The 23,483-nt window shown below is 56.3% G+C and overlaps 1 protein-coding gene across 2 annotated transcripts; it reads left to right on the top strand.

Moving 5' to 3' along the window:
• Window positions 1–378: 378 nt before the first annotated feature.
• MTCH1 (mitochondrial carrier 1) lies at window positions 379–20,299 on the top strand. 2 transcript variants are annotated; one of them, XM_075555182.1, is made up of 12 exons: window positions 379–709; window positions 6,038–6,122; window positions 10,597–10,703; window positions 11,045–11,122; window positions 11,453–11,510; window positions 11,862–11,913; window positions 13,029–13,088; window positions 15,615–15,759; window positions 17,745–17,792; window positions 17,947–18,014; window positions 18,220–18,295; window positions 19,518–20,299. In XM_075555182.1, the coding sequence occupies exons 1-12, from the start codon at window positions 443–445 to the stop codon at window positions 19,587–19,589; spliced, it is 1,116 nt and encodes a 371-aa protein (XP_075411297.1). In that variant the 5' UTR covers window positions 379–442; the 3' UTR covers window positions 19,590–20,299. The 2 variants fall into 2 exon arrangements, with proteins under 2 accessions (XP_075411297.1, XP_075411298.1); XM_075555183.1 differs by having other exon boundaries at window positions 15,615–15,708.
• The last annotated feature ends 3,184 nt before the right edge of the window (window positions 20,300–23,483 follow it).

A 23,483-nucleotide genomic window follows, 5' to 3' on the forward strand; every position in this document is an offset into this window, starting at 1 on the left:
TTTTACCCGCGTAAGAAGGGCCGCAATGCGGCGGGCCTACGACTGCGGCAGGCGCTCCAGCCTGCGCCGGGGCTTGAAGGAGCCGGAGCCGCAGACCATATTGGGGGCGTCTGGCTTCCCAAGCCGCGCACCCCGCCCCCGGGGCTCCCAGGGGAGCGGCCGGGGGCTGCGCCTGCGGCCCCCAAGCTCGCCGCCCAGCGCGCCGCGCACTCAGCTGGCGGGCTCCGGCAGGGAGTGCGAAGGAGAGGGTCGCCGCCCGCGCGCACCACCAGCCATCCTCCCAGGACGCCCCACGCCCGCGAGGGGACCGCTCCCGCCCCGCCCCCTGACGCCGCCGTGGGCGGGGCGTGCCGTCACGTGACGGGGGAGGGACCTCCCCGCCGGAGCCCCAGCTCCGGACCCGGAAGTAGCGCCCTGGGCCCGAGGCTGTGGAGCCGCTCGGATGGCTGGCGCCGGGGCAGGGGCTGGGGCGCGCGGCGGCGCGGCGGCGGGGGTCGAGGCGCGAGCTCGCGACCCGCCGCCCGCACATCGCGCCCATCCTCGGCACCTTCGGCCTGCGGCGCCACCCTCTGCCCGCAGGATGGACGGGGCGGCGGGGGGCCTGGGCTCCGGAGACAGCACCCCGACCACCGAGGCGCTTTTTGTTGCGCTGGGCGCGGGCGTGACAGCGCTCAGCCACCCGCTGCTCTACGTGAAGCTGCTCATCCAGGTGGGCGCCCAGGATGCAGAGAGGTGGTCGAGGCTGGAGGAGGATTGGGGCGGGAAAGTCGAGGGTGGCGAATTTGGGGAGGAAGCGGAGTCAGTGGGGTAGGGGGAGACGTGGGTGGCTGGAGCGAGGGGTTTGGGAGATAAGGAAAGGGGGCCAGGGATTTGGGTGATGCGGAGTGGCGAATTTGAGGGTCCAGGACGGGCTAAAGGGTCAAAGCAACAATTGAGGGGAAAGTGGCAGGGGTGAAAGGCTTTGGGGGTGGGGACATGGGAATGAGGGCTGCTGGTTATGGGAATTTAGGAATGAAGGCGCAGATTTAGGATGGGGTAAAAGGCCAGTGGGTCTGAAGTGAGGGAGCAATAACAATGGGGGAGGGGCGGGGAGTTTTAATTGGAGAGGGGTTGGGAGCTAAGTCACAGGATTTAGCGGGACGAAGGCATCAGATCTGGGGTGGAAGAGAAAATACGTTCTGGAATGTACGTATAGAGCGTTTGGGGGGACAAAGGAATGGGACAGGGTCAGGATTTAGGAGCGATGGGAGCGATTTCTGATTTGGAGGAGGAGGGGGGTATGGATTTAATGGGGGTGGAATTTGTTGCGAGGGGGGCCATACCAAGAATTCAGCAGAGGAGAATTATCCATGTGCAGGGGACAGGGTCTTTGAATCTTGTTGACAACTGATTTGGGGGAGGAGACGGGGTGACGCATTTTGGGGGGGGGCAGATAAAGCGATGATGCACTTGGGGTGGGAGAGGGAAATGTTGGCCATGGGTCTGGAGGGTGGCGGGATGTGGAGGAGGTTTTTAGGGGGAAGGGGATGACGCATTTGAAAGAGGAAATGGAAGTCCGGGTTGGAGCCTGGGGGATGGGCCGGAAGGGGCAAGAGATTATTGGCCGAGGGCAGAGGGGCAGTGGGAACATGGGAAGAGGGATGAGTGAACGTTGGCAGAAACAGGGATGAATGGGGAACGCAGCATGTTTGGTGGGGGCCAGTAATGAGTTACAGATGAAGTAGATTGTTTTAAGAAAGGGAGAGATTGGGCAGGAAAGGGGGGGGGTGGGATGGATCAGAGGGATGCATTTGGCAGAATCCCATCCATTGGAATTCTCAGCTGCGCATGCTATTATTTCTCATCTTGGGCACTTCCAGGTGGGCGTGACCCAGATGGGCACAGTTTAGACAGAGTGGCCCCATAGTTAGGGCCTGGAGTGAGAGCTGCAGGAGGTGGAAATTAAGACGCAGGGAGTTGAACCAAGATTCGACGTTTGAGGTTTGAATATAAGCTAGAATCTACTCTCCTTAGACTGGGAGATTTGGAGATGGTAGTTGGCATGGAGGGGGCCTGGGCCTGGGAGTAATCAAGATCTGGGGTCAGATGAATGGGTGGGGGACAGGGGTGGCAGTATTAGATTTCAGGGTATGATTTGGAGTGTGATAAGGCAGGGGAATCAGAGTGTCTGATTAGACTCTAATTATGACAGGGATTTGGAAATGGCTGAGCAGGGAGGGACAGGGCCAAGCCTGGCATTTGACTGTGATGTGGGGATAAGGGAAGAGATCTGTTGGTATGGTGGTTACCTGGCGGCCTGCAAGATTGGCAGTTCTAAACCACCTGCTGCTCCTCTGGAGAAAAACAGGGCTTCCTACTCCCGTAAAGGTACAGTCTTGGTCCTGGAAACCCACAGTGGCAACTCTACCTTGTCCTATTGGGTTGCAGTGGCTCAGCGTGAACTCAATGGCGGTGAATTAGGATTAGGATTAAGGTTCTATCTGCAGCCCTAGAGTTTGCAGCTCAGGCAGAGAAATCGGAGTGAGCGCAACGGAAGGTTCCCGGGATGAGAAGCAACAGTTTGGGTGGCTGTGATTTCCCACTGATGGGATGGGGTTGATGGGGCCGGGACTTGGGATGGGCAGATGGAAAGGTCTGCGGAGTGGGGGAGGCGAGAGGGCAAGATGAGCCAGGCTGGATCTATCTGGTTTACAGGTTTGAGAAGAGTTGAAATCTGTGTGGTTTGGGAAGGGGAATTGAGGAATGAGACAGGCTGAAAGGTGAGAACAGGTTGGTGGTTGTGTAAGGCTGGGTGAGCCTCCTTGGGATGACAGAACATGGCCTATCTGATTGGACCCCTGCCTAGTGTCACAGATTGTATGATGAAGTCTTCATGGGAGTAGTTTGAGAATCAAAGTGACATTTTGTCCAAAAGGTTGGAGATGGTGGGAGAGGAGTGGCAGATTTAGAGGTCTAGATCAGAGGGGTAAGAAGGAGTTGCCTCAGATGAAGGCCCGTGGGTATTAGGTTTGGGGAGTTGGAAATTTGAAGGTGATGAAGTGGGACCGCCGGTATCTACATAGAGTGACAGATTTTGCTGTAGTTAAAACAGTTGTCCTGGACTGGACAACTGGGGCAGTAGATCACTGGAACTTCCTTTCAGGCACCTCAGGGTGGACTCAAACCAGCAAACTTTCAGTTAGCAGCTGAGTATCTGAGTTACTTGGCTGTGGCTAGGGCTGGGTAAACAGATTTGGGGATGAAATGGGATGGACATAGTTTGGAGACAAATCCTTAAAACTGGGAGGTGCAAGGAATGGGGCTGTGAGGTGGCCGGGCTGCCTTTGGAGAAACCCAGGCTAGAAGTGTAAGAAAAGGGAACTGAGAACCTTAGCGATATGGAGGCTGGGCAGATTCGAGGGTGAGATTGGCATCCTTGGGCTGGGTAAGACAGCAAACAAGCCACACCCCTAGTTTGGGAGTCCAGGGTATAAAGGGGAGGCTGCAGGTGTTCAGAAAGCACCCTGGGGGTGTCGTGGGTTACGTGTGGGGCTCTCTGCTGAAGAGCTGCAGCCTTAGGTAGCACACGGGCAGTTCTAGCCTGTCCTGCAGGCTCCCCAGGAGTCACCCGATGGCAGTGGATGAAGGAGTGCCCCTATTTAAAAGGGTCCAGGTGCTGGGCAAGGGTTAGGCTGCTAACCTAAAGGGCAGTGGTTCAAACCCACCAGCCACTCCATGGAGGAACGATGGGGCTGTCTGCCGCCCCCACCACCCCACCTCGTAAAGATTTATGCCCTCAGAAGCCTACACAGGGCCCCCATGATTTGAAATTGACTCGATGGCAGTGAACTCTGAGCCTTCAGGCCTGTACCTTGAAAGGGACAAGATGTAGGAGGAAAGGGCTCTCTTAAATCCCCCACCCCCTGGCTCTCTGGGCTAGATTTTTCTTTCAAGCAGATCCCTATCATAAAGGGGGGTGTGTCTGTATTTTAAAGAAATATGCACATGAGCAACATGTTTTTTCTGGGGTTGCCCGTGGGGGTGGCGAGGAAAAGGAATCAGAGAATACCCAAGATGGGAAGGCAGAGAGGGTGAGGAGAGAGCCCTGGCCAGGATCATGGCAGAGTACCTGGGTCCCCACCCCCAAAGTAACCTGGGGTTGGGGAACGGAGGTGAGGGGTGCGTGATCTCCATACAGGTGGTTTTCTTCCTTTAGGATCTATAAACCAAAAGGTTCCCTTTGAGAACCAGAAGGTGGGCTGTTCTCATCCAGCCTAGGCCCTGGGAAGGAAAAAGGGCTGGCGATGAGCTCTTGGGGGACCCCACCCACCGGTGAGTGCAGTTACTGGCTGGGACGCCCTGCCGCACAGACTCTGGGGCAGCTGATTTGCTGTGGGTTTTCAGCTCATCTGGTGTGCAGCTCCTTCCAAGATCCATCTCCTGTGGAGGCAGCCTGAACTCTCAGAAACACTTGGCTGACGGAAGAGGGAAAGGCAGGAAACTGAGGCCGGAAGAGGTTAATACCGGCAGCAGGGCTTCCTCACCCTGTTGTTTCAGGCCCTTCCCTGTCTGCAGGGCCTTGACCTCTTTCACGGACCAGAAGGGTCTGGCCAGCCTGCTTTAAGCACAAAGGCCTGGTATCCCGGGGCCCCTGCCAAGGGAGGGGATTTCTTACTCCCTACCTGGACGCCTCTCTCCCCATTCATTGGCAGGCTGACAAAGGTCTCGCCCCTCAGGAGAGACCCACCTTTCTCCTCTGGGGGCTGTGGATGAAGTCATTACCTGTCCCCGATTTTAACCGATACCTTACTGATCAGCAGGAAGATTAAGGTGCTTTAGAGCCCGTTCTGATTCATGGCGCCCCCTGTACCACAGAACAGAGCCCTGCCCGGTCCTGCCCCAGCCTCAGGATCTCTGTTGTGCTTCAGCCCATGTGACAGCCACTGAGCCCACCCAGCTCATCCGGGGTCTTCCTTTTTGTCCTGGCCCTCTCTCTTGCCTTACCTAGCCTCCTTTCTAAGGGGCATTCTGGGGAACACATCTCCAAAACAGAGCTGTTTGAATGGCCCTGCAGAATCGGGTGGGGGACTCCAGACTGCCTGGGGGTGACTGAGACTGCAATACAGTGAAGGACACATGGGAAGGGCATACCTGGGCTTTGAGGTGATGGTTGGTTCTTGTGAATGAGCGGGGCTGCCTGCAATAGTGTGGTGGAAGTGAGTTTGGGGTGAACTCTGGAAAGGGCCCCTAAGAACGGGGCTGGCTTGGATGGGGTACAGCTGTGCGCTGGTGTTGGCACACGGGGGCATCCTCGAGGGCAGGGTCTAACCTGAAGGTGAGCCTACACCGACTGGGCTATTCCGAGATCAGAAAGGAGTTTGAGGTCCATCAACATGAGGGATTCTGGCCCACGGGAGCATGAAGGGAAGAACAGGGCAGCAGGGGGACTGGGGTCGAGGTAGGGCTGTTGCCTGGGACTTGGGCTCTCTCTGGGAGATGCCACCGTGATGCAGATTGGGAGAGCCTGGGGTGAGGCCTGGTCTGGGCTGAGCTTTGGAGGGAAGAAGAGCTCTCCGCCTGGGGCAGAGGGTGGGAGCAGCTGTGGAATCTGACCTTCCTTTTTTTTTAATTAATAAATCATTGTATTGGGGCTCATACAACTCTTATCACAATCCATACATACATCAATTGAGCAAAGCACCCTTATACATTTGTTGCCCTCGTCATTCTCAAAATTCGCCTTCTACTTGGGTTCCTGGAATCAGCTTGGTTTCCTTTTTCCCCTCCCCCTCCCTCCCCGCTCCCCCCTTCCCCCTGTACCCTTAATAGTTTATAAATAATTATTTTATCTTATACTGCCCGGCGTCTCCCCTCACCCACCTTCCCATTGCCCATCTCTCAGAGAGGAGCTTACACATAGATCTCCGAGATCGGTTCTCCCTTTCTACACCCCTTCCCTCCCGGTGTCACCACTCCCACTGCTGGTCCTGAGGGGTTCATCCGTCCTAGATTCCCTGTGTTTCCACTGACCTTCCTTTTCTGGCGGTTCCTTCTACAGGTGGGCCATGAGCCGATGCCCCCCACCATCGGGACCAACGTCCTGGGGAGGAAGGTCCTCTACCTGCCGAGCTTCTTTACCTACGGTGAGCGCACACCCCGGGCAGGAGAGCCCGGTGGCTAACACGTGCAGGTGGCCCTGGCACTCAGAGTCCAAGTGGCCGGAAGCAGCAGGGACTCAGGGAAGGAGCAGGGAGACAGGCTGGCTTGGGCCCAGTCCCTCTGCTGACAGCTGCCAGGCAGGCACAGGGTGTGGGGTGGGGTGGACACAGACAGGTGCCTGAGGGAGGAGCCAGCACGGGACTGACTCAGGCCCTTGTCTCCTCAGGTTGGGCCTGGAAGCAGAGGTGGGGGGTGGTTGTCCTTTTACCCTGGGCCCAGCGTAGAACGTTTCAGTTCCCCTGTGGCTGGAGCAGGCGCCTGGGGGGCCCACCCCATTGTCCTGTTTCCCTTTTTCCTAAGGCAGCGGTGCCCACCCCCTCTGGCATCTCTGGTTCTAGAGCAGGACTTAGTGGAAGAACTCCTCCCCCCCCCAACCAAGGTGCTACCTCACCACTGGGCTGCCCCTGGGGCACTTACTCATGCCTCCTGACTGCCCGCCTCAACGGGCCTTCTCGCCTCGGCAAAGGAGGGTCAGCTCTGCCCGAGGCCCTTTGCAGAGGGCCTGCTCTCTGGCAGCTGGGCTGGCCCAGAGGCCTCTCCACTGAGAAGCTCACCCCACTAGAATGCGCCCTCCTTCTGCCTCTGCCTTTCCAAACCCACTGTTAGGGATGAATTGTGTCCCCCGAAAATAAGCATTGTCGATCCCGCCCTCAGTACCTGGTGGAAGAGTGGGTTGCCCGTTGGTCCGCTAACTTCGAAGTCAGCAGTTCAAACCCGCCAGCCGCTCCATGGGAGAAAGCCGAGGCACTCCACTCCCATAATCAGTGAGGGTCTCGGAGACCCCAGGGGCAGTTCTACCCTGCCCTTGAGGGTCACTATGAGTTGGAATCGACTCGATGGCAGTGGCCCACGCCTTTGGTTGTGATCCCACTGGGGAACGTGTTGCCTTTGTTAGGGAGCGCGGGTGCCGCTGTGGTGATGTAAAAGGGCCGCCAACCCCACAGTCAGCAGTTTGAAACCACCCGCTGCAGTAGTGATTATGTGTTGGGCGCCTACCCACGAGGTCAGCGGTTTGAAACCACCAGCCGTTCCCTTGAAAAGTCGCAGTCCCAGAAACGGACAGGGGCAGCCCTACGCCGTTCCATAGGGTCCCTCTGAGTCAGCATTGACTGCGTGGCAGTGCGTTTGGTTTGGGTTTTTGTCTTTGTTGTGTCCATGAGGCAGGAGCGGTGTCAGGTGTGTCTGGGAGCGATCTTTTGAGAGATGAATGAGATCGATCCCACGCGCGTGTTTGAAGAGAGACGCCACGCTACACACAGATGGCCTAGGAGCAGCTCCGACAAGACCAGGGCCCTGCTCCAGAGACATCCCCGAGAGAAAACCTTCCCCTAAAGCCAGCATCCCGGACTCAGTGTCCTTGGCTTCTAAACTGTGAGGAAACGCAGGTCTGCTTGTTAGAGATGCCTGCCACCTGCAGTCTTTCTGCGGGACCAACACTGCATCCATGGTGACTGCCTTCCTCTCCACCCCGATGGCCTACCGCGGTCTCTAACTGCGTCCTTCCCCTCCGTGCTCACGGCCAGAGTTCCGTTCCAGGCTGACCCTTGCCTCCCCCGCCATCTGCTGTTACCTGCCCTCTGAAAATCCCTTGGCAATCCCATGTCACTTTGCTGTGGTTTGACTTCACACGCTGTTGGCAGAATCAGGTGTCCCCCTTCTTCTCAGTTCTGCCCACGTGGTATTGGAACCAGGCAGAACGCGTCCCTGTGTGGGAGAGCTGCATTTGTACCTGGCTGTCTTTTCAAATGTTCACTGCGGAAGAGGGGAAGGCTGGAGGGCTGCCAGGCCCGGACTGGGGCTTCTGTGCAGACAGCCCCTGGGTCATGGCAGACCGGCAGCTGTTAGTGCCTGGTCCCTGTCCATTCATACTGCACGGCTGTTCCTGGGGGCACTTGGGGAAATGGGGGCTGGACATTACCCTGTAGGCACTTGGGGAAATGGGGGCTGGACATTACCCTGTGGTCCGAGCTCTGTTTCTGTAAATGTTGGTCCTGTTGACTCAACCCCACCTGCTGCCTGATCCCCAGGATGGTGTGGACAGTGGCTCGTGTCATGCTGGGCAGTACCGCCCTCAGTCTGGACACTCTTTAGAGGGTTTCTCAGGGGCTGCAGAAGGGCCCTGGAACGCGGGGCGGGAACCTGGCCACCAGGCATCTCTTGTAACTTCCTCGCCTCTGAGGCAGGATCTATCTTTGACATGATGAGAAATCGGGTGGGTTGGTAGGTAATTGATGAGCCAGCTCATCGCCACCCCATAGTGCAGGGTCAAACCTGCCCCTGCGGTTTCTGAGACGATTTATTTATGAGAGTAGAGAGCCTCCCTTTTCTCCCATGGGGCAACTGGTGGTTTTGAACTGCTGACTTTTCAGTAACCGCCAACCCACTAGGGCTCCTGTGAAAGGTGGAAGGAAGAGAGTGTGAGGGTCAGGATAGTGCTGAGGCTCTGTCCCCAAGAGCGCTCGCCTGCTGCTGAGCACCTGCCTGGGAACCAGGACCACCCACCCCTGCCGCCCCCCTGGAATAAAACTTTCTTGGACCTCTCCTCCCTGTGAAGCAGGGTGCACTGCCACATCCCCAGCTTTCCTCTCCTGCCCCCACCCCGTCCCTGTCTAGCTCCACCCCTCCTTGGGTAAGCAAATCCCCAAGGTAACAGCTACTCTGCCAACCCTGGGAAAGCAGCCATGCTGTAGCTGGGTTGGCAGACAGGTTCCCAGGGAGCAAAAGGCACAACTGCTGGTTCCGACCACTGGGTGGTGCCAGAGAGCTAGGTTTGTGGGCGAGGAGGAGCACATTGAGACTAGGTTCTACTAGCTTCCAGGCTGGGGAAAATAGCACCTTTGGCAATTAGTTTTAACCTGGTGAATGGTCGCTCACAGCGGGCAGGGAACACTGATGGCCAGTACAGGGCGCGAGCCGTGCCTGCCCTACCCTAGATCCAGCCCTGCTTCAGTACAGCTCCGGCTCCTCTTGGAACACGGTCTGAAAGTGGGTGTGAAGTGAAACAGCGAAGCATGTAAAAAGGTATCCATCTAGGGTCCCTCATGAAAAAGCTAGAAGCCCCCGGGAGGCCGTGGTTAAGGGCCCGGCTGCTGAGCAGACGCACCAGTGAGGACCCACAGGAGGAAGAAGAGGCAGCCTCATGTAGCCTGGGACCCTCCAGGGCGGCGCTGCTCTGTGCAGCAGGATCCCTGCCAGGGGGATCCCCTTGACAGCAGTGGGCTGGGGCTTGGGGACGGGAGAATGCACGGAGTCACCGCGGTGGGTCCGAGCTTCCTGACCACTTCGGTTTATCAGTGGTGTAGTTCACTGGTGCCTCTATTTTAGTTACCTCTCCGCCCCACCCCCCACCCGCCCCAACAGGTTCCAAGTAATGTTCTGAGTGGGGACCAAAAACCTCACCATTACCTGTGGGCTGGCACTCTCTCTCTCTCTCACCCTCTCTCTTTCTCTCTCTCTCTGGAAGCAATAGCATTCAGCGGTAGTTGAGATTGTTGAGTCAAATTTCCAGAAAGAAAAATTTTTAATGTAGGAAATTGTCAGAAACCTCTTTTGATGATTAGCTCACTGGGCTAATGGACCACTCAGACAGCAGCCCCCATGACCCTGAAACCAGAAGAACTAGATGATGCCCAACCAACTGTGCTGAAAGGGATCCGTATCAGACGGTCCTGGATGGAGTGGGACAGAGCTCAAAATCGTCAAAGTGACCAGGCCTACTGGTTCTGCAGAGATTGCTGGAACCCCCAGGACTATGGCCCTTAGCCGCTCTCTGGGGTGGGACTGAACTCGCCCCCAGGCCTGTTTCCATCCCAACAACCCAAACCAACCTTGCTGCCGCCGAGTCACCCCCATGAGACGGTAGCTATTGATAGGAGTAGAAAGCCCAGTCTTTCTCCTTCGTTGCTGCCGATGGTTTCGAACTGCCGATCGTGGGATTTTGAACATCCTAAATGCTTAACCACTATAACACCAGGGCTCCTCAGCCTAACAACAGACTGGTGTATAAGAAAAACAGTGGCATTGACGTACACACACTGAGAGTGATCAACCATTGGCGATCAAAAGGGCCACATGTAACCAAAGCAGAGTTTGGCAGCATTGGGAAAAAGGAGGAATGGAAACAGGAGACAAGACTGCAGTCAGGGATGTGAAACAAAACGTGTGTGGAATATTGAGTGGACAATGGATCTGCTCTGTAAATCTTCACCCTCCTCACAATAAAGAGTTGGTGAAAAGTACACACATACACATGAGGGTATTTGGGGGTTGGTTCCTGATTGGTGATGGGCCCCTGGGTGAGCAGGCTGCCCTTCCGTGCTCCCTTGAAGGGCAGTCTGCCACAGGATGGGGGCGTACCTTGGGCAGCCGTGACGGGCTGCTGCCTCTGCTTGCTTCTAGCCAAGTACATCGTGCAGGTGGACGGGAAGATAGGGCTGTTCCGAGGCCTGAGCCCCCGGCTGATGTCCAATGCGCTCTCCACCGTGACCCGGGGCAGCATGAAGAAGGTGAGCCCAGGGAAAAGCCCCAGCAGCTGCGCATGACCCTGCGGGTCGCTGAGCCCAGGTCGGGCGACTGCCACCCTGCACTACTGCCAGGCTCTTGCAGCCTCTGTGGCCAGACCTCAAGTCTTGCTGAGACAGATAGCAAGAACCCCCCCTCCTTCAGACGCCGGACTCCCCATCCCCCACATCGGTGTCACCAGACTGAGGTGGTCCCTGCTGCCCTTGCCCTGCACTCCAGGCCCGGGTGGGGCTGGTGGAAGGTCGACCCTGCCGCTGCTGCCCTGAAAGCAGCCTCTCCGGGAGGCTGAGCCGGGTCCTGCCCCCACCTCCTCTGTGTGCCCCAGGTTTTCCCTCCGGACGAGATGGAGCAGGTGTCCAACAAGGATGACATGAAGACTTCTCTGAAGAAAGTCGTGAAGGAGGTGGGCCTCTAGGGTGGGGGGCGGGGATGTGGAGGTGGCCTCAGTTGCGGGGGGCTAATGCGATCCAGGCCCCGAGTCTGGTTGGTCACTCCAGAGTCACACACAGAGATGGGTCCTTGTGTGTGTTGGGGTGGGTGGAGTGGAAGGAGCCCCAGCCTGTACCCTGTGGGAAGACCCAGGAGACCTTCACACCTGTGTAGTCCGGGCCCCAACAGCGCTCCGAGGTGTGTGTGTGAGCGGGGAGACAGGAGCCACCCCTGGCAGACGGACCCGCCGTGGGAGCTGGCCACTGCCCCAGGCCTGACGGCTCCCGCCTGGACTCTCTTGCAGACCTCCTACGAGATGATGATGCAGTGCGTGTCCCGCATGCTGGCCCACCCCCTGCACGGTGAGCGCCCAGGCGGCGGAGGGGGCGCCTGCCAGGCTCTGCTCTAGATGGGCAGTGGTGCAATCACGAGGCACTGGCAATGGGGTGGGGGTCAGGCGTTGGAGACTGCTCCATGGGAACCCTCTGGTGAAAAGATTTGGCCAGGAGTCCCACCTGAAGGGAACTTGGGCTCTTCCCCCAGGAGGAAGGAAAGGGACCCTGTGGGATGCAACAGGGAACCCCAGGGGACCCCCTTCCTCCTGTGCTGGGTCAGTGCCCTGTCTGGGTAGCAGCCACTCTGGGCCAGGCACCCCTCGCCTGGGTGCTGGAGGCCTCGGCCCCCACCTCACCTCTGCTGTTTTCTCCCCTCAGTCATTTCGATGCGCTGCATGGTCCAGTTTGTGGGGCGCGAGGCCAAGTACAGGTGGGTAATGCCACGTGGGGCAGGGGCCGGCAGGAGGGGCCGGTCCCCATTGCCAGCGCCACTACTGACTGCTCCGCCACCTCGCTTCTTGACAATAGGGTGGTGGCTTCCGACGGCCAGGGGCCTTTTCTCTCCCCCTGTCCTGCCCAGGGCTACCACGGGTGAGCCCTGCAGAGAGAGGGCTTGTGTGGTGCCTGAGCTGGATCCCCGAGGTCACGCTGCAGGACCTCTTCATTCCTCAGACACTCCCCTGGTGTCCTCTGGGCCCAGCCCTGCACTTTGTGTCTGAGGTCGGCAGGACGAGGGACAGGAGGGCGGAGCTATCGCCCTAGCCTCTTTCATCTCCTGGATGGTTTCTGCATCTGTCCTAGGCGCCAGCCCCTCCCCCCGCCCCATCACTTCCCCAAGCCCCACTGCTAGGGTGCCTCATTTGGGGTTCACACGTGGGGAATTGACCCAGCCCCCCCTCCCCCCTCAGTCTGAAATCTGAGGTTGGTCGATGGGACCAGGAGGCAGCGAGCTGGCTGAGAACACTGTTTGGAGAAGGCACCAGGTCGGGCCCAGCAGGGCTGTCAGAGACATGTCAAGGGCTTTGGTGCCCACCCTCTCTCCTCTGGATAGTCCCCTTCCGCTCAGGCCAGTTGACGTTTCTAGCAGCAGGGCGCAGAGGTGGCTTGTTGAGTTCACCTCTGCTTCTAACTGGCTGCGGGCCCGGAGCTCCCTGCTGAGCAAGCCTGAGTCCAGGGGCCTGCACTCCTGTCCTCAGAGGGCGGTGTGTCTACGCCCTCCCTCACAGGTGTCCCTGCTGGAAGGTTGTTGAGTCACAGGCAGGAGGAGGCAGCTTCTGTACTGGGCCACTCCATCCTATGACAGAACCGTAGCAAAAGGGAGAGCGACCAGGAGTACCCCCCGTGGCTTCTTGGGACTCCCCTGGTCTCCAAGAACTGTATATACCCCCTCTCACCCCAAAAGGGGAGCTCGCTGTTTGCTGGTGGGCTCTTCCTGGCCACAGGCCTTGCGCTCCCCTCCTCATCCTGACTGGCCGGGGGGCAGGGCCTGGAGGGGGGCTGTTGTGGTCCCCGTGACTTTGCGTTCCTGACCTGCTTTCTCGACAGTGGTGTGCTGAGCTCCATTGGGAAGATCTTCAAAGAGGAGGGGCTGCTGGGATTCTTCGTGTACGTGAGTCTGTAGCAGCCCCCTCCCCGCCCCACTCCACCCCCAGCCACAGGGCTGGCTCTGCTAACAGGCATATGCTCAACCTTACTCCCAGACGAGCCCCAGGGTTCTGCAGGGCGACAGGGCTCTAGTGCCCAGGACATGTCCCAGCTACGGATCATTAGAACTAAAGCCACCCAGCCACTTCCAAGTCATGGCTCTCGTAAAAACAACTTTGTCCAGCACAGGGGAGAGGAACTGATCATCCTCGCCAGGCCCTGTCCACTCACCCTAGTCTGGGGGTGGCTGTGCTGCTGGGCTTTGTAAGCTGGGGTACTGCATAACCTTACTGCTGAGCAGGACTGAGAAGCTGTGGCCGGGACTGAGGGCCGAGGGCTGGTAGCTCTCGGGCCAGCTCCTGCTGGCAGAACCCAGCTCACCCCGTTTCTAACAAGCCAGTTGTCAACATTGAAGGTGTGGGCATAGTTCACACACACATCCATACGTCTGGCTTCTCTTGGGAAGTCAGAAAGCCTGCTGCCCCTGGCCCCGTGTTTCTGCAGAGTAGTGTTGGCTGGGGACAGGGTGCATGGCTTCCCGGTGGCCACAGGTCCCCAGACCCCTAGTTCTCTGCCCTCCAACGTAGCTCCCCATGGCAAGGAAGCCCCTTCTCCAGAGACTATGTAGCTAGACGCCAGGTCTCCACGTTGACTAATGTCTGCGCTGTGGTTCTCCGTGGTTCTGCCAGATGTTGTTTACAGCACCGTGTAGCTGAGAAATGCTGTGCACACGCTGGTTGTGGCTGTGGTGCTTCTCAGTGACAGGTGACAGTTGGCGCCTGGAGACCTTTTTGCCTGGCACAGCTCTGGTGGGTGCTGCTGGCATCTGCTGAACACCCTACAGTGTACACCATGAACTCCGCCCCAGACCACTGCCACCATGTCTGTACCGACTCGTGGCGGCCCTGTGGGACAGGGTATAGATCTGCCCCTGCGAGTTTCCAAGACTAACTCTTTACGGGAGGAGATAGCCTCTCTTTCTCTTCCAGAGCAGCTGGTGATTTCGAACTGCTGACTGTGAGGATCCCAGCTTAGCTCGAAACCACTACGCCATGAGGGATTCCCCGCCCCCCACCCCCCATGTCAATGATACTGAGGTTGGAAAAAGTCCTAATTTTATAGACATGCACACACACACGTAGCAAAAATTCTGTGTCTGTACATAAATGGGGTCAAGGACCATAGAGTTGGATTTTCGACTCAGGGACCCAAGGACACAGACTAGAACTGCCCACTTGGGCTCCCAGGCTGGCATCTTTCTGGGAAGCAGTCATCAGGGTTCTCTCCCCAGAGCCTCTGGCTGGGTTTGAACTGCCACCTAAAGGTTAGTGGTCAAGTGCAGAGGACTTCCAGCATCCAGGGACCCACCGTGACCCAATGTTGTGCCATCAAGTCGGCTCTCACTCGCAGCACACCTGCAGGACAGGGTAGGGCTGCCCCTGTGGATTCCAGGACAGTAGCTGTGGGCGGGAGCAGAAAGCCTCGTCTTTCTGTCACGGAGGGGCTGGTGGTTTCAAACTGCTGACCTTGCATTAGCAGCCCCAAACCACTGTGCCACAGGGCTCCTCCGTAGAGATAGAACTACGTCCAAATCAATACTTGCCCTTGTTCCTGGATGGTGCGCCTAATTCTCCACCTCTGGCATCTTATCACCTGCCTTGGTCCCACCTGGTGTGTGAATAGCACAGCAGGCACTCCCGCCTTCTGGGTCCTCCCCCACTGGGGGCCCTGCCCCTGTTTTTCAGGCCGGTGGTGGGTGCACATGTTAAATCCCCAGTCCCTCGGAGCGTAGGTACCCACACCTGTGCCCGCCTGGCAGTGTTAGAAGTGCGCTCGGGGAGCTTCGTTGGGTTCCTGCTCCCCAGAGCGTGGGACGGTCCGTGTGGCAGCGGTGACTTACAGTCTTTGGAACTTTTCGGACATTTCATTGTCAGATGTTTTAATCAGCTAGAACTAGTGGTGCTTCCTCGCCCAGGAGACAGCCAACGTCTGTGGGGGGTCCTTCCCAGGCACCGCAGACCTAAGCAGGCAGATACACACTCTTTGTGTGCGGGAACCATGGCCCGGACAGGAAGCCTCCCCGATTCGTTCAGTGAACTGTTCCCCCTAAAGGCTAGCCCTTCTGAAACCCACCCTTCCTGAGAGGTGTTTGGAAAAGAGGCCAGGGGAGAGCTGACCCCACGTAGGTATTTGTTCAGCCTGCATCCGCATGATCCCAATTTGGCCAGCTGAATTGCCCCACGTCCCGGGGTTGGAGGAAAAGACCTTGTGAGACCATAAATGAATCAGAAGTGGCAAATCATGCTTCTCCCAGGAAGAAGGAGCCCTGCACCATCCCCCCATGAGCTGCACACCCCCGTGGCCCTCCCACAGCGGGTTCCTTGGATCTGCTCATTGTTGGACTGAGTGTGGTCTGCGCGTGGCGCTGCCCCCCAGGAACTGTCCCCCTCTCTTGCCGGCTCATCTCTGCTCACCTTGTTTTTTTAGAGGCTTAATTCCTCACCTCCTGGGAGATGTGGTTTTCTTGTGGGGCTGTAACCTGCTGGCCCATTTCATCAATGCCTACCTGGTGGATGACAGCGTGAGTGACACCCCCGGGGGGCTGGGAAACGACCAGAATCCAGGTTCCCAGGTTGGTTGCAATGAGGACTTGTCCATCTTTCTGTGTTCTGTTGACTCCTGCCCCGGGTCTGGGGCTGGAGAGGGCTGGGGAGCAGTGTGGACAGAGCTCCGGCAGGCGGCTTTGCCTCGGGGAGACAGGATGGTGGGAAAGCTGAGGCTCCGAGCTGCGGACCAGACCTGAGAGGAGTGTGCAGACTTGCCTGTCTCCAGGCAGCTTTAGGAATGAAATGGACCCCGGCTGATCCAAGGCTAGTTGAAGTCAGTCACCCGGTTGGGGATCAGAAGATGAACCAGCTAATGACAGTAATCTCTCACCCTGTGTGTAATGTTGCTTTAATGTGTGTAATGCGCTAAAGTGGCCTTCGATTCTCCTAGCACCCTGGTGTGGAAGGGATAAAAGCCCGGCCCTCGGGCCCATTCTGGACCCTGTAGGGCAGAGGAGAACCACTGCCTTGGGTTTCTGAGACTGGGCCCCAGGAGCAGACGGCCCCACACCCCACATCTCTCACGGAGTGGCTGGTGGGTGTGAACCACCGACCTCGTGGTTTGCAGCCCAGCACTTGATTGCTGCACCACCAGAGTGACTGGTGAAGGGGATCTCGCCAATACTAACGTCCCCATTTTACAGACCCACCACCACCACCACCCCAGAGGCAGAGATTAATGGGATTATCCAGTCTGTCAGGGGGGCCAAAGCTGGGTCTTTCCCTGCAGCCAGTCCAAGTGGCTTCCCCCAGACGGTTTCTTCGCTTGTCCAGGCTCAAGCCAGTTTTGTTACCAGGTCTAAGACACAGGTGTGGGCCAGGGCAGGTTGGTCAAAGGAAAGGTGTCTGGGGCCCTAACCAATCCCAGACAGGAGTTAGGGAGCAGCGGAGGGTTTGAGGGTCCCTAAGGGGTAGGCAGGCATTCTCACATCGGTGGTTGTCAACCCTGGGAGGCTAGACCTGTCTGCCAGAGTCTGCTGAGGGGCCGTGGGGGGCTTTCATTGTCTGTGTAACAAGTCTGATTCAGTCAGGTGTGTCTGAGGAGGGCCCCCCCTACCCCCACAGCTGGTGAGCGCCTGCGCTCCAGTGCAAAGGTGGCCAGCCAGTTTGCAGTTAGTAGCGGACTTCCCAGCGCATCTGTGTAAGCAGAACTCAAGGCACGCCCTGAGCACTGGCGGCCCTTTCCCTGAGCCTGGAGGTGCGAGCTGCTGCTGGCACACCCCGCAAAGTTAGTGCAGCTGGCGTGTGGGGGGGGCCACAGCTGTGTGAGGGGCAGGTGCTGGGTGGGGGAGGGGGCTGCTGCTCTGACGCAGCAGTAACAAAGTTGCAGCAGTAACAGCTTTATTAAAGCCTTCGTTCAAGTGCTATGGGAGTGCAGTTTAGAGATAGCTTTATGAGTCAAAACCTCACAGGTGGGAGGACTCCAGGGCAAGGTCATGGGTGTGTGTGGGGGGCTCCCCGGGATGTTGGAGCTGGATCTCAGGAGTTGGCCTCTGAGCGGGAGGGAGCTTGGTGAGGCGGGAGAGGACAGGAAGTCATGAGTTGCCCCTGATCTGCCCCACAGAGCCAGGGCTCTGTCCTCGGAGTGATTAGCATGTGTCTGTCATCTTGTTTACTGAGAACCGACTACATGCACTGCACCTTGATCGAGACAGGCACCAGCCAAGCCCTTGGAGGCTGCCCCCTGCCCCCTAAGTGGGGTCACTTGTAGACCAGCGGTCCCGGATCCAGTCCCTGGTCTCCTGGGGGCCTGGCCCTGGCCATCCCCAGCTGGGTCCCAGAGCCCCAGCTCGGTCCCAGCATCCCACTCCTGTCTGCCCAGTCCTCTGGTGGCCCTGACTGCAGGCCCTGTGGAAGGGGCAGTGTGTGCAGTGGGCACATGTAGAGCTGGGCAGGGGGTGTGGGGTGAGAGGGGAGGGGAGGTGACCTGGGGCAGGTCAGGGCTAGGCCCACACATCTGTGGTCTTCATCCTGACGGGCCCGTTGAAAACAAGTCCTTCTGTCTCTCCAGTTCAGCCAGGCCCTGGCCATCCGGAGCTACACCAAGTTTGTGATGGGGGTAAGTCCAGTTGCCCCTCCCTCTGCCCTGCTGGCTTGGGTGGGGGATGGGCTTTGTTGATGGGCAGAGGCCAGCCTAGCTATTGGGTGCTGCTCTGTGGGCTGAGGTAGGCTGTTGGGGGCAGACTCAGTAGCACTCCGGACTCTGCTTTCAGATCGCAGTCAGCATGCTGACCTACCCCTTCTTGCTGGTCGGTGACCTCATGGCTGTGAACAACTGCGGGTAGGTGTGGGCCGCCTTGCTTGGCACCTTGCCAGGCTGGTGAGGGTGCCCTAGTCTATGTATGGGTGCCACCTGCCAGGCACCCTAGCTTCCTGCAGGATGCGACAGGTTCTTTGGGTGGATCTTTGGTTTTGGGGCGTGGTGGTGTGGCTGTCCCATCACCCGCAGCCCCCTGGGTCTGACACATGCTCTCCTTCCTGGGCAGGCTGCAGGCAGGGCTCCCCCCATACTCCCCAGTGTTCAAGTCCTGGATCCACTGCTGGAAGTACCTGAGCATGCAGGTAAGGGAGCTCATCCAGTTCTCTCTGTGCGCCTCCCCCCCGCCCCCATCAGTCTGCGGAAATGGCTTGGAGGACTCTTCAGTGCATGCAAATGGAAGGCCTTGTCCTGGGGTGTACGGCAGTGGGAGTAGGGCGTGGGTGTGGGTCAAGAGAACGAGCCCTTCCCTTGTAGGCAGTCAGCTGCTCCTTCTGTCTTACTTGAGAAAGGCTTTGAGATGGGGAAATATAGGCTTGCTTAAACACGGCACATGAGACATCACCTCCTCTCCTTGTTTGAGTTAGACAGACCATGTGAGGGTGGGCTCTTGGGCCCATGTAGGAGATGGTAGAAGCCCCAAAGTAACCCAGATAGAAAATAACAAGGTCTGGGACCAGTCCAGCTGAATCTTCTGGATTAGGATAGCCGGGTTTTGGAGACTTGAGCAGGATACCCTGTGTGTATGCGAGAACCTGGGGGGTAAAGCTAGGCACATGGTGAGCCTAGCAAGGTACCATTCCTGGGGCTATGTTTTGAGCCAAAGCACGCCCCTGCTGGTGTGAGCTCTTAACCCCTCCTGGGGTTGAGGAGGCCCAAGACCGCTCAGGCTCTGAATCCACCAGGGCAGTTCATCTCCTGTGTTAGGCCGGGTTGACTAGAGAAAGATATAGTGACACTCATCTGTGTGTAAGCAAGAGCATTAGATCAAGAAGTCATCATGAATCAATAAAACATCCCAGCCCAGTCCAACTCAAGTTGTAAGTCCGATCCTAGTCCATCAGTCCCTCTTCAGACTCACACAGCCACGTGCAGCGATGCAGAATGCAGGGAGAACACAGGCTGTTGGGTGCAGAGTTGTGTGACTCCAGGGTTGGTGGAAATGTGGCGGGGCTCTGGCTGCTCTCAGGGAGGCCTCCAGAGCCCCAACAAGCAGGGAAGCGGAGTGGTCGAGAGGAGGGGGTTCCCAGGGTCTTCCTTAAGAGCCGGCCACACCCCAAAGCAGCACCATCAGGTGATTGACAGGTGGGATTCCACCCCTACACTTTGATACATGTCGAGTTGACACGAGATCATGGAACGGCCCCAGGCAGTGAGTCTCCTGGAGCATATGAAGCCCCCTGGACGTAGTCCCGGGGCCCAAAGCCAATTCAGCCCTTGCCCTTCAGAATGGCCAGCCCCCCAGCCTCCCCAGGGCCTCTGAGCCCCTCCCCTGACCCCAACCCCACTGTTTATTGTCCACTCCAGGGCCAGCTCTTCCGAGGCTCCAGCCTGCTCTTCCGCCGGGTGTCCTCGGGCTCATGCTTTGCCCTCGAGTAACCAGAATCACTCTCAGCAAACCAGCCATGTCGGCACAGCCCAGCCCCCCACCCCTGGACTACCTGCAGAGCAGGCCAGCTTCCCCTAGCAACACTACATGTGCTCCAGCCCAGCAGGGCATCTGTTTCCATATCTGCCGTGTGTCCAGAGATGGGGGGCAGAGGAGGGGTGGACCATGCCCCCCCTGGATCGACTGGGTCACCTGTTAGCCCTGCAGAAGGCGCCCGGGTGGGATTGCCGAGCCTGCCTGGAACAGCGGCCCAGAGAGCAACTGGTGAAGGCCGAGGTTGGATGGCTAACAGGGTCAGATCCTACTCCGACTTGTACCCCAGAGTCAGCCCCACACTCAACCCTCAGCTCAGCTGGAAATCTCCCTCCCGCTTTGTAAGTAAGGCCTGATACCCAGCAACCCCCCCAAGAGGCCTCCATTGTGCCTGGGCCAGGGGCACGTGTTCTGCCTGTTTTCCTCAACACTACCTGTCGGCCGGGAGGGCAGCACCTTGGTGTGGGAAATCCTGGAAGCACTCAGGATTTCCTGATCTGTTGCACCTCCTTCTTACAGGGACGCCCTGTACCCATGGGGTCGGGCTGCCTGTGTGGCCAGGAATATCCTGAAGTCCTGCCAATCAGAGTCTCTGGTTCTGCCCAGTTGGGCAATTCATGATGAAATTGGATCCTTTTGCCCCTCAAATAAACGTACTGTGGTGATTTGGAGTTTGATGGGTGAGTCTGTTTTTGTGAACTTAAACACATCAGCCGCTTCCCGCCACGCTGGTGTAAGAGTGTGAGCCCTGAGCCAAGACTGGTGGGGGGAGACAGCACATTCTCTGAACTCGAAGAGGTTGAAATGTAAGCAACCTTCTAGCTCATGAGACACAGCCTTTGATCACCCTTGAGGTACACTGGGTGTGTTTGTGTGTGTGCCCGCGCACAGCAGCGGTGGCATGTGGGCCCCTGCTGTTGCCCTGTCACTGTGCCAGTTCCAGATGCCTGGGAGCCACGTGGCATAGTGCCAGAAGAGGCCCCTCCCCAGTTTGATCCCCAAGGCCTTTGAAAGTGCTATCACCCACGCCGTTCCATTTGAACTTGCTGTCTCGTTCTCAGGAGTTTGTGCTGATACGCCCGTCCCCTCCCTGCCCATTTGTCACAGCTTGGCCTCACTGATAGGGGACACCCTCCTGTTATTTCCCAGAAGAAGAGACTTTCTAGAGATGTCCTGGGGCCTGGTTTCCAGAGGGCTACGCCACGGGGGCTTCTGCTTGGCAGCAAGAGGAGCCCAGATCATTGATTTGCGCACAAGTGCGACAAAATTGCCCCCTTCGTGCTAAAAACATTACACCAGATGGCAAAGGAACTTTCTCAACCCGATCAATGGCATCTTCCTGATGAAAGACGGGTGTTCTTGCTAAGGTCCAAGAATGTTTGCTCTTGCTACTTTTATTAACATGAGGACACCAGAGGATCTAGCTACTGCCATTGAGTTGATTCCCTACTGGGTTTTGAAGACTCAGTTTTTGTGGCAGCAGACAGACAGCCTCCTCTTTCTGCAGCTAATGCGCAGCACCACCCAGGCTCCTTATTAGAGGAGCTAGTCAAAGCAGTTGGGCAAGAAAATGGAAGAAAAAGGCATCTGGACTGGAAAATACAAAGTAAAACTTGGCTGATGACATGATCTTCTATGTAGAATATCCTAATGACACTGCTAAAGGAATCTGTGCCCAATTAATGATTTCAGTAACGTTGACGGATACAAAGCTCACACATATATTTAAAGCTTATTTCTATGTAACAGGGAAGAACATAGCAAAATGAATTTCCTGGAACTTCATTTAAACCATCAGTAACCAAAATACTTAGGAATAGATTTTAACAAAAGAAATATAAAAATAGTACTCTGAAAACTACCCAACCTTTCTGGAAGAATAAACTAATGGAAATAAATGGAAATGGAATAAATAAGAGAAAACTGAAAAAAAACTTACTACTATACAGTTGATGCTATGCGTCAATAGTGACCCTATAGGACGGAGTAGAACTGCCCCTGTGAGTTTCTGAGACGTAACGCTTTATGGGAGTAGAAAGCTTCATCTTGCTGTTGGTTTTGAACTGCAGACCCTGCAGTTAAGCAGCCCTACTTGTAACTTTTTAAAATCATTTTATTGGGGGCTCGTACAACTCATCACAATCCATCCATTCATCCATTGTGTCAAGTACATTTGTACATTTATTGCCATCATCATTCTCAAAATATTTTCTTTCTACTTAAGCCCTCGGTATCAACTCCTCATTTCCCCCCACTCCCTACCTGTGCCCCTCCCTCAAGAGCCCTTGATAATTTATAAATTATTTTGTCATGTCTTACACGGTCCGACGTCTCTCTTCACCCACTTTTCTGTTGTCTGCCCCCCAGAAAAGGGTTATATGTAGATCCTTGTGATCAGTTCCCCCTTCCTCTTTCCCCTCCTGGTATTGCTATTTTCATTGTTGGTCCTAAGGGGTTTATCTGTCCTGGATTGCCTGTTTCCAGTTCTTATCTGTAGAGTGTACATCCTCATTTGTAAGGTAGAATTGGGATCATGATAGTGGGGAACGGGGAGGAAGCATTAAAGAGCTAGAGGAAAGTTGGATGTTTCATTGGTGCTATACTACACCCTGACTGGCTCGTCTCTTCCCCAAGACCCCTCTGTAAAGGGATGTCCAGTTGCCTGCAGATGGGCTTTGGGTCCCCACTCCACACTTTCCCTCATTCACGATAGGATTTTTTGTTCTTTGATGCCTGATACCTGATCCCTTTGACACCTTGTGATCACGCAGGCTGGTGTGCTTCTTCCATGTGGGCTTGGTTGCTTCTCAGCTAGATGAGCACTGGTTTACCTTCAAGCCTTTAAGACCCCAGACGCTACATCTTTTGATAGCCAGACACCATCAGCTTTCTTCACCACAGTTGCTTATGCAACCGCTTTGTCTTCAGTGGTAGTGTAGGGAAGGTGAGCATCATGGAATGCCAGTTTAATAGAACAAAGTGTTCTTGCAATGAGAGTACTTGAATGGAGGCCCAATGTCCATCTTCTACTTTAATACTAAACCTCTAAATATATGCACATAGATCTATTTCCCCATCCTCATATATAAATATATTTACATATGTACATGCCTGTATTTAGACCTTTATAAATGCCCTGTGCCTCCTAGTTCTTTCCTCTACTTCCATTTCCTCTTGTCCCACTATCATGCTCAACCTTCATTTGGGTTTCAGTAATTCCTCTAGGTTACACAGCGCACTTGATCAAGCCCTACCAGGCCTCCTCCACCCTCCTCACCATCGATTTTGGATCACTTGTGGTTCTCTTGTCCATGGGGTTGTTAACACCACTTCCTTTCCTGTGCCTCCCCCTGTCCCTTGTCCCCCAACCCCCAACCCTGGTCCTGTTTTCTCCAGATCCAACATGTAACTAGTACCCTATCCATATTCAAGAGTTAGAAGACAAGATGGCATGTTCCATGCAATTCCAGCTGGCTTTGTCCTGCAGAAACTGACAAGCTCATCCTAAAACGTGTATGGAAATTCAAGGAACCCCGAGTAGCCAAGACAATCTTGAAAAAGGAAAAATCAAACTGGGGCGCTCACACGTCCCAATCTGGAAACGTAGTAACTCTAACCATGGAGTCAATGTGGTGCTGGCGGAGCAGAGATCGATGGGTGGATGGGCTCGAGAGTCCAGAACAAAATCCTCACATTCATGGTCACTTGGTTTTTGGCAAGGGAGCGCCATCCATTCCATGTTCTTAGAACCAATCGGCCAGTTGTGCTGGAACACCTGCACATCCACCAGCAAAGGGATCCAGTTGAACCTCTACCTGCTACCATGTACAACATTTCACTCAAATGGACTC

The sequence above is a fragment of the Tenrec ecaudatus genome, chromosome 7 (genome assembly GCF_050624435.1).
Source record: "Tenrec ecaudatus isolate mTenEca1 chromosome 7, mTenEca1.hap1, whole genome shotgun sequence".
NCBI lineage: Eukaryota > Metazoa > Chordata > Mammalia > Afrosoricida > Tenrecidae > Tenrec > Tenrec ecaudatus.

Bases quoted from the DNA above. Each gene is read 5' to 3' on its own strand.
- MTCH1 (XM_075555182.1), top strand. From the start codon at position 443: ATGGCTGGCGCCGGGGCAGGGGCTGGGGCGCGCGGCGGCGCGGCGGCG. The intron at 11,123-11,452 runs GTGGGCCTCTAG...ACTCTCTTGCAG, and splicing joins TGAAGAAAGTCGTGAAGGAG to ACCTCCTACGAGATGATGAT. The intron at 15,760-17,744 runs GTTGGTTGCAAT...CTGTCTCTCCAG, and splicing joins ACCAGAATCCAGGTTCCCAG to TTCAGCCAGGCCCTGGCCAT.